This window comes from Bombina bombina, chromosome 1, assembly GCF_027579735.1.
Source record: "Bombina bombina isolate aBomBom1 chromosome 1, aBomBom1.pri, whole genome shotgun sequence".
NCBI lineage: Eukaryota > Metazoa > Chordata > Amphibia > Anura > Bombinatoridae > Bombina > Bombina bombina.
In genome coordinates this window covers 569,348,404-569,368,862 of record NC_069499.1, presented here as the reverse complement: position 1 = coordinate 569,368,862, position 20,459 = coordinate 569,348,404, and the positions used below count along the sequence as shown (strand labels likewise).

General features: G+C 38.0%; 1 protein-coding gene across 1 annotated transcript in view; it reads right to left on the bottom strand.

The window, feature by feature from the left end:
* CPS1 (carbamoyl-phosphate synthase 1) overlaps positions 1–20,459 on the bottom strand; it is a 187,044-nt gene that overhangs the window by 79,630 nt on the left and 86,955 nt on the right. The window contains exon 22 of the mRNA XM_053698785.1: positions 5,116–5,257. Within this exon, the coding sequence (XP_053554760.1) occupies positions 5,116–5,257 (142 nt within the window). The remainder of the gene's footprint in view (positions 1–5,115; positions 5,258–20,459) is intronic.

Here is a 20,459-nt window from a genome sequence, read left to right as displayed (position 1 = left end):
GGAATTGTGTTCATATGACAATATAAAATGTGATTGACTGTGGGAGGGGTATTTGATTGATAGATAGATAGATAGATAGATAGATAGATAGATAGAGACAGACAGACATTTTTTAATAAACCATAATTGTTTCTTGGTATTATTAAGATCTTAACATACCTATCGACACAGACTTTTAAACTATGAGACGAATATGATCATAAAAATATTGTCTCTGTAGTTGCAAATAAATGCTTAGATAGTAAAAAAAGTAATTAAAAATGAACTGTAATCAAGTAAATACAATGAATACATTTGTTCATCTTACCAACTGGCTATTTAAAGGGACATTTACACAACACATTTTGTGTAAAAATTGTGCTTTGTCCCACGCTCCCTAATGAAGCCAAAAAGCAAATTAATTAACCTAGATTTTCCAAAAACTGCAAATAGTCTAAACCAGCTATTTGGTTTTTAGCACTTGCATGTTTATGCACAAAAGCAAGATTTAATTAATGTCCTTTTAATTTTTGTTTCTGTATTTCTTTTAAACTATTAAAAATCATGTTACTTACAGGTAGTTGTGTGATTACAAATCCAGCTTTTTTATTTATAGATCTTTTGGATTTTTCATACATGCAATGTGGGCATGGCAGCATGAAATCCTAAAAATAGCCACATTAATTCAGATGTTTGTGTACCACAAACTCTGTAAGATTTAAATCTAGGCCACATTCATTAAGACACGGATACTCTTTGCACAGTAGAACTTGCAGTCTAAAGGTAACCTTGCAATAGAGTGAAATGGCATATCAGGTCAGATGTGCTTCCAATTTCACCCTAGGTTCTTTCTATGACAAGGCGTTGTTCTGTAACTTGGGGATTTGGCCGTAATTAGCTTACGCAGAAATTCTATTACCTCACGGCAAATGGCAGGATCAAATCTACAAATATATTCGTGTTACAACAGCGCATACCAAGTAACTTCATTAAAACACAGACACTTCCCATGAATGTAAAATGATTCTGGTAATGACGGGGCACTTAAAATAAAGTATTAGCCCATAAAACAATGTTAGCACCTCGGGAAATAGCAGCGCGGCTAGTTTGTTAGAGCCAGATGCTGCACGTTTAAACCAGGTCAGCTCCTGATGTTTCATGATTACAGGTTTTTATATACTGTTTAATTACCACTTCAGCGGAATGTCAGTGCTTCAATGGGAGCTTGAGAGAAGCAGCACAGAAATTGCTTTGTGGGTGATATAAGAAATGATGAAAATGGAAAATGAAATTGCCTAGTAAAGAGCAGGTTAAGCTGTGGGATGACAATTGAAAAGGAAGATTACCTTATAATGACTCTATAAACCAATTGAAACACTGTTGATGCTCTTGCTAGGTGCTCTGATTGGTTCAGGAAGCTGTTACCTCACCAATCATTTTTTAGAAAGTCAGCCACTTTATCCCCTTAGCATCAAGAAGAGAGGCATAACTATATTTTTACATGTCAGGACAATTCAGTTATTCTCCAATTATTTCACTTTAAAAAAGGTGGCCTCGATTTACTAATAATAGACAGGACTCTCCAGTGAGACAGCCCCTACCATCCTTATATTATTAGACTGAGCAAGTTCAATAAAGCATTATCAACAGCTTCATATCTTAGTGTACATGCATGAGAGAATGGGAAAGATTTGTTTAATTGCAGTTCATTCACCGTATGTAATTTATATAAGTCTCTTATCATCTATTTAACCAGAAAATTATATTGTCTTCATACAACTTAGTACATTTACCTCCCTGAAGAAAATACATCAATGCTTTATTATGTAAGTTTAAAATTGAAGAAAAAAAAATCTGATTTGTTAAAAATTTCTGTACATTTACTATTTAATATTTAAAGGGACAGTCTACTTGAAAATGTTCATTGTTTAAAAAGATAGATAATCCCATTATTACCCATTCCCGAGTTTTACATAACAAACTGTTATATTAATACACTTTTTACCACTGTGTGTTTTACCACTGCAGACGGCCCCATTATCTCAGTTCTTTTGACAGATTTGCATTTTAGCCAATCAGTGCTGACTTCACGGGAGTGAGCACAATGTTAACAATATGGCACACATGAACTAGCATTGTCTAACTGTGAAAAACTGTCAAAATGCACTGAGATAAGAGGCGGCCTTTAACAGCATAGAAAGCAGTTTATGAACCTAACTAGGTTTAGTTTTTAACAAAGAATACCAAGAGAACAAAGCAAATTTGACAAAAAAAGTTGTTTAAAATTGGATGCCCTATCTGAATCATGGAAGTTTAATTTTGACTTGACTGTCTCTTTAAATACTGGGGCTAATTTGCATTTTTTTCCCATTAGAAATTTTGCAGGGTCCACTGCAGATACTGTATGTTCTAATCATTTGTTACCCAGCTGAATTAAAAGGATATATTCATAACACAAGTATTTGTATACTGGCAATATGTCCCCATAGTATTTTAGCACCACTCTCTGCCAGTTTCCCCCATATTTATGAAAACAACTGTAGTGCCAACAATGTGAAAAATGATATAAATATGTTGCCTTTTATTAGTAATGCATTGTTTTACAGGTATAATAACTGTTATTTTTGTTTCAAGGAGATCCCTTTTGTTGGCTTTATTTAATGTAATGTAAATATTTTACATTCCAATGTTCTTCAATGCTCTATGTTGTTGTTTTTTAAATAGATATCCTTATATATATATATATATATATATATATATCTGTATATACCTATAAATAAATAGAACATTTTCTTCTATGTGAAGAACAATGGAATGTAAAATATTCATAACTACCTTTGGTTTATGGCTGTAGGTTTAACTCCTGTCGGGTGAGCATGCAAGCAATAACTGTTTTTTCCAGTTTGCGTCTCTATTGAAGTCTATGGGGAGAAGAAGCTGTGCAGTCGCAATATCCAAAGTCCTCAAGTTAGAGGGTGTTGGCTTTCGCTCACTTGCAAACATTTTACTTTCAACTTGTGATACGCATGCTAACCTGTGCACGTTAAAAGTTTACTTCTGGCGGAGTTTGCGCGTGAGCGAAATCATTAAATAGCATGCCACTTTTATTTTGACCCTATGTTTATTATATGCATATTTCTATACTGATATATACAATAGGGAGATTGCCTAAATTTTTATGGTTTTCTGAAAATTGCAGGAGCGGTTTGTATACTGAAAGTTTGTGAAAATTACAGGAGTAGTTTTAAATAACTTTATGTGAATATACAATTTGCTGTAACATTTATAGGTTTTTTTTAAAATAAAATTATAATTTTGCATAAAACATATATGCAAATCCATGCAAATCAATATGAACAATATCTAAAATTTTAGACTTAATAAATACACATTACTTTACTTTTAAAACAAATTGGGTCCTATTTAATAAATGTTGTAAAACTAAGCATAGAAAGCAATTCAATTAAAGGAGATACTTATGTCATCTTTCATAGTAAGATCATACAAAACAAATAAAAATTTGATTAAGGCTTTAAAATACTGCAAACTCTAAATAAAAAGCAAAGTACTTAATTTTTCTAATAACTTGTTCTAATAAAAATTTAGCTACATTTCTAAAATATACCCTGACATGTTATTAGCTTTACGCTTAGACTGTAGAGTTAAAGAATGTAAAGTGAAAATAAGGAACAAAATCTCTTGTTCAGGCGAAAATAATACCACAGGTACAGAAAATAGCCGTATAACTAAGGTGCTTAGGTTCCATGTTATCCAAAAATGTACCAGCTAATTATGGGACTTAGCAGGTATGAGATAGTGTAAGAGAATCAGGTCAAGAAAAGAAAAAAGAGGAGAAAGGGCTCTGTTCTGGTGATGTACGTTGCAGATAAAAAGGATAATATTGTAATGGAGACAGAGAAGAACTGGAAACAATTAATTGCATATTACCCTAAACCTCGCTTTCTTGACTTTTTGTAAAATATAAATTTAATCCATTTGTTAATGTAATATTAGTGTTTTTCCTTCAAGTCACTAACATCAAAGACAAAGGGAGAAGTCCAGGAAATAGTTTTACTAGAGTAACTTTTATTTCCATTAGCTATCTGTGCTTGACTACATACAAATATAGAAGCAAACTAGATAATTAGTCCGGTGAGTTTTTCTTACTGTGACAATAATGACAAGTGTTTAATACTTTTATAAAAATGTCTATTTTTTTAAATGTATCTCTTTATTTTCACCTCCTTAGTTAAAACTTGGTTCCTTTTAAGGTGTACATACAGAATTAGAATCAGGAGTGTGCATGTGTCTTGACCACTATGTGGCAGCACAGTTATACAAGTAACTTGTAGAGGAAGCTTTAGGGGGATATTTATCAAAGGTCAGTGCGGATCAGGTCCGCCAGACCTCGCTGAATGCGGAGAGCAATCCTCTCTCCATATATAGCTCTTGTGAGCTGCTGGTGCAACGCCACCCCCTGCAAATTCGCGGCCAATCGGCCGCCAGCAGGGAGGTGTCAATCAATCCGATCGTACTCGGAGATCTGCTCAGAGCAGGCGGACAGGGTTATGGAGCAGCGGTCTTTAGACTGCTGTTTCGTAACTGCTAGGCTCGCCAGAAACACAGGCCCTCAAGCTCCATCCGGAGCTTGATAAATGGGCCCCTTAGAGTGCACTGTATTGTAAAACTAAACTTCTGAAAATGAGTATAGCTGGAAATGATGTTTAATAAACATAAACTCAGAGTGCATCTATCTTTGGATAGGAGACATCCAAACAGTGTCTGCAAGTAGTAGTAAGTGAGGGCAGAAGCGTGGGTATTCCCTGCTGTAACTCAGCACTGCCTGCTGCAGCCTCCCTCTACAAGTTGTTTGTATGACAGTGCTACACACATGTTATGCCATGATGCTACATTGTGCTCAAGAGTCAAGACACTTACACAGTCCTGAGCCTACATCAGTATAACCTCATGAAAAAGGGCAACGTTTCAATCAAAACAACCAAAATAAAGAGGTAAGTTTGATAACCGAAGGAAATGAAACGTCTAAAATTGTAAACTGTTTCTAAAAAACTAAAGTTTAATGTTGCCTTCCAGGTCCCTTTAAATATTTGGGTTTCATTGTAGATACTCTCTCACCTGCTTAACCCAAGGTTTGATGTTCTTGTTCAACCTCAGCTCTCTTGTTTGGGCTTCAGTCAGTCCCAGGCATTTCCCAATGTATCTGTCTGAGAAACCAATCTGTTTGGCTCTCCTCAGTGTCTCGTCTGGGAGGGATTCACTAGGATAAATAAAAAAAATAGCTTTAAGATTTTATCAACAAGAGGGGTTTACAGCTGGTCACCCCTATGCCATTGTAAGTGTGAATGACCTTGATAATGCTCATCTCTGTGTATTAGGAAGACACATAAATGATCAGGTAAATATAAGAAAGCTTTGAATATTAAGAATATGTACATCTGCTTATACTACTGTGTTAATAAAGTGCATCTGTCACTGAGCCTGGCTCCGTATATCCATGCATGTTTGATGTTTGCTTAAGATTTCACCCTGCTCCTCTTTGAAAGTTTCTGCACTCCTTACTTGCCGTATTCAATAATACATGATAAAATAAGGATGAATAAAATTCCTTCTAATGAGTACATTTTCACCTGTCAGATGGGGAGCTAAGGGAAGGAAGAGAGGGACAGGAGAAATGCTTCATGCATCCCAATAACTAAGGCTCAATCCAATGTCTTCAATGCCACTCTGTCCTTTTATCATTAGAACATGCTACAGGGTTAGTCAGCCTAGGCCGTGGCTCAAGCAGAGCCAGCTACTGCCATCCGAGACTCTTCAGCTTTAAACAGAGATATTATGAAGGACAGTTTTATGCCCAATCAGAAGTACTCAGAACTTTTGCTAATCAATTATACATCTTATAGACAAGAAAAGAACATTTTCCCTGCAGCATTCTAAGAAGCTTGGCTTTAGCTTACTTCCACTACTATTGAGTTTGGTACTGAGTGATGAAAAATACTTCAACTATTATAATATCAGGTTAAAGGTCAAAAGGGTTATCTCTGAAACCCTTGTGAAGCAATACATAAAGTCCTCATTTTGCAATGTATTTGTCCATGATTATTATCAAGAAAGTTGCAGTTTGTTTATTATCGTATCACTAATATTGTGATTCTATCTCTCCATCAAACTATACATACTAAGCTTCTGAAGTCTTTTAGAATAAATGTAGCTTCCTAAGAATTTTAGGAATAGTTTTAAAATGTTTTATATATATATATATATATATATATATATATATATATATATATATATATATATATACTATATATATATAGATGTGTAATATGTAGGTACTGCCTAGCAATACTCTATATTGCATTAGGTCTTGTTAGTGACACATACACTCTTTTACTACTTAGGTCAGTATAACTATACAACTAGTATACTATTGGCATTTCCTGCTGGTCTAATATATTGCTACCCTTTCTTTCATTTCTTAAAAATAACTCCCAGTTTCCTTTTCTTGATTATTACTGTCATGGAATTTAAATTTATATTCAACTGAAGACTTTTTACATGAATGCATGATATAAAAAAATAATATTTATTGAACACAATTCACTTGCTCTATGTTAATTAAAATCTTTCAATTAACACATCTAGGATTTTTTTCAAAAAGACATTAAAGAAGATGACTTATATCTTTAATAAAAAATATGAATCAAAATGAGTCCCAATAACACTGAAAAATTCTACTAGAAAGCTTTTTGTGAAGTGGAGTTTGCTCACATTTTATTTCACTCCATCAATTAGCTATGTATCTCTTATTTATTATTAACACACCCTATGACTCCTACATTATTTGTGTATGGCGTATACAGAGCTGTCTCCTTTACTTTCAGACACCCCTCTAGCCTTCCTACCTGTAAACAATTTAATCTCCTGTAATCAGTGGCCATGTCTTTCTTTATCACTTTGTACACATAAACTATTTTTATCATTTGTCATGTGCGCACTATACAATTTGTATTGTATGTTATTATTAAAGAACAGTACAAATATTAGGATTTTACATAAAAAATGCATGTACCTTTTTTTAAAAAAAACAAAAAAACAAAACAGGCCTGGATAATCTTAACTTGCATCTGCACCCTACAGTAGCAGATTATTTTTAGGGCAAAACTTCCCCTTTTCTTTCAAACTTCTCTGTTAAGGATCAAAGAGATGGTCTAACCACACAGACAGACTATTTCAGCCCTGGGTGATTGCTTCTGCCCAAAGAAGATGTATTTTGTCATTTATAGATGATTATTTTAAAACCCAAATTAGTTCAAATTTAAGCCAAATAGTTCTTATGTGTCAGCCTTGGTTGTAACATTTCTACAGAAACGGAATATCCAACACATGATTATTAAATTCTTATGAGAAATGTTCTCACATATTCCCATGGATAATTTATTTAGCCTGCATGTTTGAATTTAACATTAAGTGGCTCTCCTCTAATTAAGCCTTCCCTGCATAAAATAATGTAGTTTTTTTTTTTAATCAATAACTATATATATTGAGGATTACAGAGTTTTATATTTTAATGACCACTACCTAGCCAGGAGCTACATTCACTTTGAGATCCGTATTTTACTTTCAAGGAAATAGGTTTTGAAATTTGACCACAACAAATCAAATTGCTAGGTATCCATGGGAACGTGTCGACTGTGAAAAAAAGGCATCATTCCTAACAAATCCAGGGAGAGACTTATTAGTAAAATACACAGCAATTGCAAAGCTTTTTAAGCTTGCATTGGAACAAGAGCTATTGCAAGATGAGAAATCAGCAGTGAGTGAAACCTGCTATACACATGAATAGAACTGAATGATGTGATGTCTCCAGCTAGGAGCTTTATTCTGTCACCTGTGAAGAGATTATCTCAACTTGTATCTTTACAAATAACCACAGAACCTCACTGGATGTTTATGGGAATGGTTGTGATGACTGCTCTGCAGGAGGTAGAAGAACATGATTTTTTATTGGTTTTGCTCTTCACGTTATATTAGCCCAGGACACACTTCTCAGCCCCGGAGAATTACCCAGAGCTTTACAGCATTGTTAAATCGTCAACAGTTTGGGACAAAACTAATTAGTATATTCCCTAAACCCATTTAATAATGTGCACAGTGCTTTATCAGTGCGTTTAAAGGAAAACTGGTTTCTCAAAATTGCTTTAAACTTGAACCTTGTTTTGCTATGAATGGGTAAAAAATAAGATCACAAGTTATCAGCACACATAAAGAAAAAAATAAATTAAACAGAGATAATAAATTCAACCAAGTACTGTAACTTTATCATATATATACAGTATACATATATATATATATATATATATATATATATATATATATATATATATATATGTGTGTGTATAGGGGTATATCTCGGGTTTGCACTCATCGAGCTTACTGCTAGAATTATGAGTTGAAAGTAAACTCGATCACTTTAGTGCAATCGCGATTTACGCTAGAATCATTACAGCATCCTTAGAGCTCTGGTTAACTGTTTTGCGAACAAAAAGTTGCACAAAACACATCAAAATGCATCACAAAGTACGGTTACACTCATACTAAAACCATGTAATAAAAATGATTAAAAACAAATATTGCACACAAATGTTATAAGGGCTCAAAGGCTTAAAAAATAAAGGCAGGCAAAGGGATATAACATAGACATACATACATATATATGTCTAAATATACGTGTATATACATGTCTATATATGTATACATATGCATTTATGTATTTATATGTGTATATATATATATTTACAGACATATATACACATATAAACACATAAATGCATATGTACACGCATAAGACATATATATATATACGTGCATTGCAGCCCTTTACTGTTAAGTAGATGAAAAGATGAAAAAACATATTTATGCAATATTCATATTTAATAAAGGTTTTAACTATGTATTTACTGTAAATGTTTCACATTACAATGTTCTGCAGAATATGTTCTATATATTTCTAAATATACATTCCTATATATCTGTATATATCTATACCTATATATAATCATGTTAGACACAGTAGTGACACTGGCTCATGGGTATAGCCAGTGGAGGGCTGGTTATAGGATCAGTGGTATCTGCATCAGTATAATAACACACAGCACTAAATAATGACACAGTAGTGACACTGGCTCATGGGTAGTGCCAGAGGAGGGGTAGTTATAGGATCAGTGGTGTCTGCATCAGTATAATAACACCCAGCACTATATAATGACACAGTAGTGACACTGGCTCATGGGTATAGCTAGAGGAGGGCTGGTTATAGGGTCAGTGGTGTCTGCATCAGTATAATAACACCAAGCACTATATAATGACACAGTAGTGACACTGGCTCATGGGTAGTGCCAGAGGAGGGGTAGTTATAGGATCAGTGGTGTCTGCATCAGTATAATAACACCCAGCACTATATAATGACACAGTAGTGACACTGGCTCATGGGTATAGCCAGAGGAGGGCTGGTTATAGGATCAGTGGTATCTGCATCAGTATAATAACACCCAGCACTATATAATGACACAGTAGTGACACTGGCACATGGGTATAGCTAGAGGAGAGCTGGTTATAGGATCAGTGGTGTCTGCATCAGTATAATTACACCAAGCACTATATAATGACACAGTAGTGACACTGACACATGGGTATAGCCAGAGGAGGGCTGGTTATAGGATCAGTGGTGTCTGCATCAGTATAATTACACCAAGCACAATATAATGACATAGTAGTGACACTGGCACATGGGTATAGCCAGAGGAGGGCTGGTTATAGGATCAGTGGTATCTGCATCAGTATAATAACACCCAGCACTATATAATGACACAGTAGTGACACTGGCACATGGGTATAGCTAGAGGAGAGCTGGTTATAGGATCAGTGGTGTCTGCATCAGTATAATTACACCAAGCACTATATAATGACACAGTAGTGACACTGACATATGGTTATAGCTAGAGGAGGGCTAGTTATAGAATCAGTGGTATCTGCATCAGTATAATAACACGCAGCACTAAATAATGACACAGTAGTGACACTGGCTCATGGGTATAGCCAGAGGAGGGCTGGTTATAGGATCACTGGTATCTGCATCAGTATAATAACACCCAGCACTATATGACACAACAGTAGTGATACTGGCCCATGGGTATAGCCAGAGGAGGGCTGGTTATATGATCAGTAGTATCTTCATCAGTATAATAACACCCAGCACTATATAATGACACAGTAATGACACTGGCTCATGGGTATAGCCAGAGGAGGGCTGTTTATAGGATCAGTGGTATCTGCATCAGTATAATAACACCCAGCACTATATAATGACACAGTAGTGACACTGGCTCATGGGTAGTGCCAGAGGAGGGCTAGTTATAGGATCAGTGGTGTCAGCATCAGTATAATAACACCAAGCACTATATAATAACACAGTAGTGACACTGGCTCATGGGTAGTGCCAGAGGAGGGCTGGTTATAGGATCAGTGGAATCTGCATCAGTATAATAACAGCCAGCACTATATAATGACACAGTAGTGACACTGGCTCATGGGTAGTGCCAGAGGAGGGCTGGTTATAGGATCAGTGGTGTCAGCATCAGTATAATAACACCAAGCACTATATAATGACACAGTAGTAACACTGGCACATGGGTATAGCCAGATGAGGGCTAGTTATAGGATCAGTGGTGTCTGCATCAGTATAATAACACCAAGCGCTATATAATGACACAGTAGTAACACTGGCACATGGGTATAGCCAGAGGAGGGCTAGTTATAGGATCAGTGGTATCTGCATCAGTATAATAACACCAAGCACTATATAATGACACAGTAGTGACACTGGCTCATGGGTATAGCCAGAGGAGGGCTGGTTATAGGATCAGTGGTATCTGCATCAGTATAATAACACCAAGCACTATATAATGACACAGTAGTGACACTGGCTCATGGGTAGTGCCAGAGAAGGGCTGGTTATAGGATCAGTGGTATCTGAATCAGTATAATAACACCAAGCACTATATAATGACACAGTAGTGACACTGGCTCATGGGTAGTGCCAGAGGAGGGCAGGTTATAGGATCAGTGGTATCTGCATCAGTATAATAACACCAAGCACTATATAATGACACAGTAGTGACACTGGCTCATGGGTATAGCCAGAGGAGAGTTTGGTTATAGGATCAGTGGTATCTGCATCAGTATAATAACACCAAGCACTATACAAAGACACAGTAGTGACACTGGCTCATGGGTATAGCCAGAGGAGGGCTAGTTATAGGATCAGTGGTGTCTGCATCAGTATAATAACACCAAGCGCTATATAATGACACAGTAGTAACACTGGCACATGGGTATAGCCAGAGGAGGGCTAGTTATAGGATCAGTGGTATCTGCATCAGTATAATAACACCAAGCACTATATAATGACACAGTAGTGACACTGGCTCATGGGTATAGCCAGAGGAGGGCTGGTTATAGGATCAGTGGTATCTGCATCAGTATAATAACACCAAGCACTATATAATGACACAGTAGTGACACTGGCTCATGGGTAGTGCCAGAGGAGGGCTGGTTATAGGATCAGTGGTATCTGAATCAGTATAATAACACCAAGCACTATATAATGACACAGTAGTGACACTGGCTCATGGGTAGTGCCAGAGGAGGGCAGGTTATAGGATCAGTGGTATCTGCATCAGTATAATAACACCAAGCACTATATAATGACACAGTAGTGACACTGGCTCATGGGTATAGCCAGAGGAGGGCTGGTTATAGGATCAGTGGTATCTGCATCAGTATAATAAAACCAAGCACTATATAATGACACAGTAGTGACACTGGCTCATGGGTAGTGCCAGAGGAGGGCTGGTTATAGGATCAGTGGTATCTGCATCAGTATAATAACACAAAGCACTATACAAAGACACAGTAGTGACACCGGCTCATGGGCATGGGTATAACCAGAGGAGGGCTGGTTATAGGATCAGTGGTGTCTGCATCAGTATAATAACACCAAGCACTATATAATAACACAGTAGTGACACTGGCTCATGGGTAGTGCCAGAGGAGGGCTGGTTATAGGATCAGTGGTATCTGCATCAGTATAATAACACCCAGCACTATATAATGACACAGTAGTGACACTGGCTCATGGGTAGTGCCAGAGGAGGGCTGGTTATAGGATCAGTGGTGTCAGCATCAGTATAATAACACCAAGCACTATATAATGACACAGTAGTAACACTGGCACATGGGTATAGCCAGATGAGGGCTAGTTATAGGATCAGTGGTGTCTGCATCAGTATAATAACACCAAGCGCTATATAATGACACAGTAGTAACACTGGCACATGGGTATAGCCAGAGGAGGGCTAGTTATAGGATCAGTGGTATCTGCATCAGTATAATAACACCAAGCACTATATAATGACACAGTAGTGACACTGGCTCATGGGTATAGCCAGAGGAGGGCTGGTTATAGGATCAGTGGTATCTGCATCAGTATAATAACACCAAGTACTATATAATGACACAGTAGTGACACTGGCTCATGGGTAGTGCCAGAGAAGGGCTGGTTATAGGATCAGTGGTATCTGAATCAGTATAATAACACCAAGCACTATATAATGACACAGTAGTGACACTGGCTCATGGGTAGTGCCAGAGGAGGGCAGGTTATAGGATCAGTGGTATCTGCATCAGTATAATAACACCAAGCACTATATAATGACACAGTAGTGACACTGGCTCATGGGTATAGTCAGAGGAGAGTTTGGTTATAGGATCAGTGGTCTCTGCATCAGTATAATAACACCAAGCACTATACAAAGACACAGTAGTGACACTGGCTCATGGGTATAGCCAGAGGAGGGCTAATTATAGGATCAGTGGTGTCTGCATCAGTATAATAACACCAAGCGCTATATAATGACACAGTAGTAACACTGGCACATGGGTATAGCCAGAGGAGGGCTAGTTATAGGATCAGTGGTATCTGCATCAGTATAATAACACCAAGCACTATATAATGACACAGTAGTGACACTGGCTCATGGGTATAGCCAGAGGAGGGCTGGTTATAGGATCAGTGGTATCTGCATCAGTATAATAACACCAAGCACTATATAATGACACAGTAGTGACACTGGCTCATGGGTAGTGCCAGAGGAGGGCTGGTTATAGGATCAGTGGTATCTGAATCAGTATAATAACACCAAGCACTATATAATGACACAGTAGTGACACTGGCTCATGGGTAGTGCCAGAGGAGGGCAGGTTATAGGATCAGTGGTATCTGCATCAGTATAATAACACCAAGCACTATATAATGACACAGTAGTGACACTGGCTCATGGGTATAGCCAGAGGAGGGCTGGTTATAGGATCAGTGGTATCTGCATCAGTATAATAACACAAAGCACTATACAAAGACACAGTAGTGACACTGGCTCATGGGTATAGCCAGAGGATGGCTGGTTATAGGATCAGTGGTGTCTGCATCAGTATAATAACACCAAGCACTATATAATGAAACAGTAGTGACACTGGCACATGGGTATAACCAGCGGAGGGCTGGTTATAGGATCAGTGGTGTCTGCCTCAGTATAATAACACCAAACACTATATAATAACACAGTAGTGACACTGGCTCATGGGTATAGCCAGAGAAGGGCTGGTTATAGGATCAGTGGTATCTGCATCAGTATAATAACACCAAGCACTATATAATGACACAGTAGTGACACTGGCTCATGGGCATGGGTATAACCAGAGGAGGGCTGGTTATAGGATCAGTGGTGTCTGCATCAGTATAATAACACCAAGCACTATATAATAACACAGTAGTGACACTGGCTCATGGGTATAGCCAGAGAAGGGCTGGTTATAGGATCAGTGGTATCTGCATCAGTATAATAACACAAAGCACTATACAAAGACACAGTAGTGACACCGGCTCATGGGCATGGGTATAACCAGAGGAGGGCTGGTTATAGGATCAGTGGTGTCTGCATCAGTATAATAACACCAAGCACTATATAATAACACAGTAGTGACACTGGCTCATGGGTAGTGCCAGAGGAGGGCTGGTTATAGGATCAGTGGTATCTGCATCAGTATAATAACACCCAGCACTATATAATGACACAGTAGTGACACTGGCTCATGGGTAGTGCCAGAGGAGGGCTGGTTATAGGATCAGTGGTGTCAGCATCAGTATAATAACACCAAGCACTATATAATGACACAGTAGTAACACTGGCACATGGGTATAGCCAGATGAGGGCTAGTTATAGGATCAGTGGTGTCTGCATCAGTATAATAACACCAAGCGCTATATAATGACACAGTAGTAACACTGGCACATGGGTATAGCCAGAGGAGGGCTAGTTATAGGATCAGTGGTATCTGCATCAGTATAATAACACCAAGCACTATATAATGACACAGTAGTGACACTGGCTCATGGGTATAGCCAGAGGAGGGCTGGTTATAGGATCAGTGGTATCTGCATCAGTATAATAACACCAAGCACTATATAATGACACAGTAGTGACACTGGCTCATGGGTAGTGCCAGAGAAGGGCTGGTTATAGGATCAGTGGTATCTGAATCAGTATAATAACACCAAGCACTATATATTGACACAATAGTGACACTGGCTCATGGGTAGTGCCAGAGGAGGGCAGGTTATAGGATCAGTGGTATCTGCATCAGTATAATAACACCAAGCACTATATAATGACACAGTAGTGACACTGGCTCATGGGTATAGCCAGAGGAGAGTTTAGTTATAGGATCAGTGGTATCTGCATCAGTATAATAACACCAAGCACTATACAAAGACACAGTAGTGACACTGGCTCATGGGTATAGCCAGAGGAGGGCTAGTTATAGGATCAGTGGTGTCTGCATCAGTATAATAACACCAAGCGCTATATAATGACACAGTAGTAACACTGGCACATGGGTATAGCCAGAGGAGGGCTAGTTATAGGATCAGTGGTATCTGCATCAGTATAATAACACCAAGCACTATATAATGACACAGTAGTGACACTGGCTCATGGGTATAGCCAGAGGAGGGCTGGTTATAGGATCAGTGGTATCTGCATCAGTATAATAACACCAAGCACTATATAATGACACAGTAGTGACACTGGCTCATGGGTAGTGCCAGAGGAGGGCTGGTTATAGGATCAGTGGTATCTGAATCAGTATAATAACACCAAGCACTATATAATGACACAGTAGTGACACTGGCTCATGGGTAGTGCCAGAGGAGGGCAGGTTATAGGATCAGTGGTATCTGCATCAGTATAATAACACCAAGCACTATATAATGACACAGTAGTGACACTGGCTCATGGGTATAGCCAGAGGAGGGCTGGTTATAGGATCAGTGGTATCTGCATCAGTATAATAACACAAAGCACTATACAAAGACACAGTAGTGACACTGGCTCATGGGTATAGCCAGAGGAGGGCTGGTTATAGGATCAGTGGTGTCTGCATCAGTATAATAACACCAAGCACTATATAATGAAACAGTAGTGACACTGGCACATGGGTATAACCAGAGGAGGGCTGGTTATAGGATCAGTGGTGTCTGCATCAGTATAATAACACCAAACACTATATAATAACACAGTAGTGACACTGGCTCATGGGTATAGCCAGAGAAGGGCTGGTTATAGGATCAGTGGTATCTGCATCAGCATAATAACACCAAGCACTATATAATGACACAGTAGTGACACTGGCTCATGGGTATAGCCAAAGAAGGGCTGGTTATAGGATCAGTGGTATCTGCATCAGTATAATAACACCCAGCACTATATAATGACACTGGCTCATGGGTATAGCCAGAGGAGGGTTTGGTTATAGGATCAGTGGTGTCTGCATCAGTATAATAACACAAAGCACTATACAATGACACAGTAGTGACACCGGCTCATGGGCATGGGTATAACCAGAGGAGGGTTTGGTTATAGGATCAGTGGTATCTGCATCAGTATAATAACACAAAGCACTATACAAAGACACAGTAGTGACACCGGCTCATGGGTAGTGCCAGAGGAGGGCTGGTTATAGGATCAGTGGTATCTGCATCAGTATAATAACACCCAGCACTATATAATGACACAGTAGTTACACTGGCTCATGGGTATAGCCAGAGGAGGGCTGGTTATAGGATCAGTGGTATCTGCATCAGTATAATTACACCAAGCACTATATAATGACACAGTAGTGACACTGGCTCATGGGTATAGCCAGAGGAGGGCTGGTTATAGGATCAGTAGTATCTGCATCAGTATAATAACACCAAGCACAATATAATGACACAGTAGTGACATTGGCATATGGGTATAGTCAGAGGAGGGCTGGTTATAGGATCAGTGGTGTCTGCATCAGTATAATAACACAAAACACTATACAAAGACACAGTAGTGACACCGGCTCATGGGTAGTGCCAGAGGAGGGTTGGTTATAGGATCAGTGCTATCTGCATCACTATAATAACACAAAGCACTATACAAAGACACAGTAGTGACACCGGCTCATGGGTAGTGCCAGAGGAGGGCTGGTTATAGGATCAGTGGTATCTGCATCAGTATAATAACACAAATCACTATACAAAGACACAGTAGTGACACCGGCTCATGGGCATGGGTATAACCAGAGGAGGGCTGGTTATAGGATCAGTGGTGTCTGCATCAGTATAATAACACCAAGCACTATACAATAACACAGTAGTGACACTGGCTCATGGGTATAGCCAGAGAAGGGCTAGTTATAGGATCAGTGGTATCTGCATCAGTATAATAACACCCAGCACTATATAATGACACAGTAGTGACACTGGCTCATGGATATAGCCAGAGAAGGGCTAGTTATAGGATCAGTGGTATCTGCATCAGTATAATAACACCAAGCACTATATAATAACACAGTAGTGACACTGGCTCATGGGTATAGCCAGAGAAGGGCTAGTTATAGGATCAGTGGTATCTGCATCAGTATAATAACACCAAGCACTATATAATAACACAGTAGTGACACTGGCTCATGGGTATAGCCAGAGGAGGGCTAGTTATAGGATCAGTGGTATCTGCATCAGTATAATAACACCAAGCACTATATAATAACACAGTAGTGACACTGGCTCATGGGTATAGCCAGAGAAGGGCTAGTTATAGGATCAGTGGTATCTGCATCAGTATAATAACACCAAGCACTATATAATAACACAGTAGTGACACTGGCTCATGGGTATAACCAGAGGAGGGCTGGTTATAGGATCAGTGGTGTCTGCATCAGTATAATAACACCAAGCACTATATAATGAAACAGTAGTGACACTGGCACATGGGTATAACCAGAGGAGGGCTGGTTATAGGATAAGTGGTATCTGCATCAGTATAATAACACCAAGCACTATATAATGACACAGTAGTGACACTGGCTCATGGGTAGTGCCAGAGGAGGGCTGGTTATAGGATCAGTGGTATCTGCATCAGTATAATAACACAAAGCACTATACAAAGACACAGTAGTGACACCGGCTCATGGGCATGGGTATAACCAGAGGAGGGCTGGTTATAGGATCAGTGGTGTCTGCATCAGTATAATAACACCAAGCACTATATAATAACACAGTAGTGACACTGGCTCATGGGTATAGCCAGAGAAGGGCTGGTTATAGGATCAGTGGTATCTGCATCAGTATAATAACACCAAGCACTATATAATGACACAGTAGTGACACCGGCTCATGGGCATGGGTATAACCAGAAGAGGGTTTGGTTATAGGATCAGTGGTATCTGCATCAGTATAATAACACAAAGCACTATACAATGACACAGTAGTGACACCGGCTCATGGGCATGGGTATAACCAGAGGAGGGTTTGGTTATAGGATCAGTGGTATCTGCATCAGTATAATAACACCAAGCACTATAAAATAATGTTTTTAATTTCAAATGTAAATTGGTGTCCTTCACTAAGGTCTGTATTTTGGAAAATGTCCGCCACAGCCTTTGTCTGTGCCTATCCCTGATTTCTGCCATGCTTTGTAAATGTGAGTATTATATTCATGTATGCCCTTTTTTTAATTCAAATTTGAATATGATGTAATTTTATACCATTGCATTATATTTAGCATGTGCTTAAATACAATGTAATGTGGTCCCTAAACGATGCCACCATTTTGTAAAAAAAAAAAGTGTGGGCTGCCCTGTATAAGCTCCTGTCCATATTCACTAAGGTTTGTTGGATCTGTGACCTTGCAAAGCTTACAGCACAATGTCCACAAAGGCTACACTATGAAAAGGGAATTCACTTTTTGAACGTTGATGAATGAATGGGAATGAACATTTTTCAGCCTATATAAAGTAAAGATGCTGGATCAGAAACAGACTTCATAAGCATTATGATACTTAAATGCTGGCAACATTTCATTTCTATAGTGTGTCAATAAGCCTGCATGCTCCAATATGACCTTGCAAATGCATGGTTTCAAAACTTTATTATAAAAGGGACAGGAAATCCCAAACTTTTCTTTCATGATACAAAAAGAATGTACAATTTTAAACAACTTTCCAATTTACTGCTATTATTAAATTTGCTTCATTCTCTTGTTATCCTTTGCTGAATGTACTTCATTGCACTACTGGCAGCTAGCTGAACACATCTAGTTAGCCAATCACAAGAGACAAATGTGTGCAGGCACCAATTAGCAGCTAGCTCCCACTATTGTAGGATATGTGCGTATTCTTTTTCAACAAGGGATACCAAGAGAACAAAGCACATATGAACATAGCAGTGAATTTAAAAGTGTCTTAACATGAAATGCTCTATCTAAATCATGCAAGTTTAATTTTGACTTTCCTCTCTCTTTAAGTGCTCAAAACTTGCAGCCCACCGAGTAATCTTTTACATTGTATTTTCCCCTCATTATCTAGGAATGGCTCTTACTGAGATGCAGAGCTTATAATTTTTCACTTTTAATGATTTCATTGAGGGACTATAGCCTTCTATGAGGTCTCAGTTATGTAACTTATGTAACAGACCGTTCCTATAGTATGAAAAATAGCTCCGTATTAGGTCCTGCAGAGATACCGAGCTTTCATGAATCCGAGCAATCAGTGATTACCTTTTTTATAATTGTATGTTTATATGCAAACAGTAAGCTTAATGGTATATACTGCTATGCTAGGGTATGGTGCAGACACATATGCAATAACAGTCTAGTGGTTGCAATACGAATATCGATCATTATGGGAAATAAATTATTCACATATTAGGGTCTATATTTTACTGACTATTTTACATTATTTATACATTATTTCAAAGTAGAAATAACAAAACAAAAATAAGTAAAACTGATCACATGGCTAGAAATGTAAATTACACAGTCTAGTATATTAATAATGTTTTAAACCAAAACACAACCGAATACTAATCTGAATGATCATTTAAACTGGGGACTTTAATTTTAAAAGTCAACTTTTTGTTGAACTGTATCTGGAGTGTTAAGATGACGATTTGGCTTCCAAATGAAGTAGTGTTTACGTCTCCACCATGCTGTGAAATAATTCTTTAAATGTGCTGACTTTGTCTCTTTAAGAATACTAAATGTCAAGTATTTTTCTTCAAACTGGTTTTTCAAGTGCTTTAAATTAAATTATAATTTACATGTTTCATTCTTCACATTCCTTGAGATTGTAGCACCCCCTTGTGGTGATATTAGAAATCTTGCCAAATTCTAGATCCTCATACAAAAGAAAAGAACAGCCATTAACTTTGTAAAGGGAGTATCAGTAAAAGCTCATAAACTAAGAACGAGCAAAGGGAGTCAGCAAGCTAGAGAGGATGATATATCACCAGACACTGAGATTTACTGTTATCTATCCTTCTACTTTTTATATGGACACTAAAAAACACCAGTGAATTTATGAAGGTATTATTGCCATTTTAAATGGAGGTAGAAAGGAACAATAGAAAGCTGGAGGGGTTGAAGGAAAAAAGAACTCTGCACAAACATAATTAGACAAGGGTTGAGTCTGATATCTGGACTTCATTTATGTAATAAAGAAAATGTCTCTGCATAGGTTTGCAAAGAAAATTAGCAGCAGCTAAAAAACAAACATAATTTATATCCTTGCTTGGAAATGTCAGACTGAACTACTATATTTTGTGGAATAGAAAACACAGCCTTGTACTGGATTAGTCAATAAAGGAATGAGTGGAACAATAATTTCAAAGCATGTACTGAAAATATAACCATTTAAATGTGTTTGCTTGGACATGTGTGAGATTAAACAAGCTCTACTATATTTAAGTATTGGCAACAAGAGCACTGTTTGTACATTGATAGGTTCCATAGCGATGTAATGAAACATATCAAAATGCTACC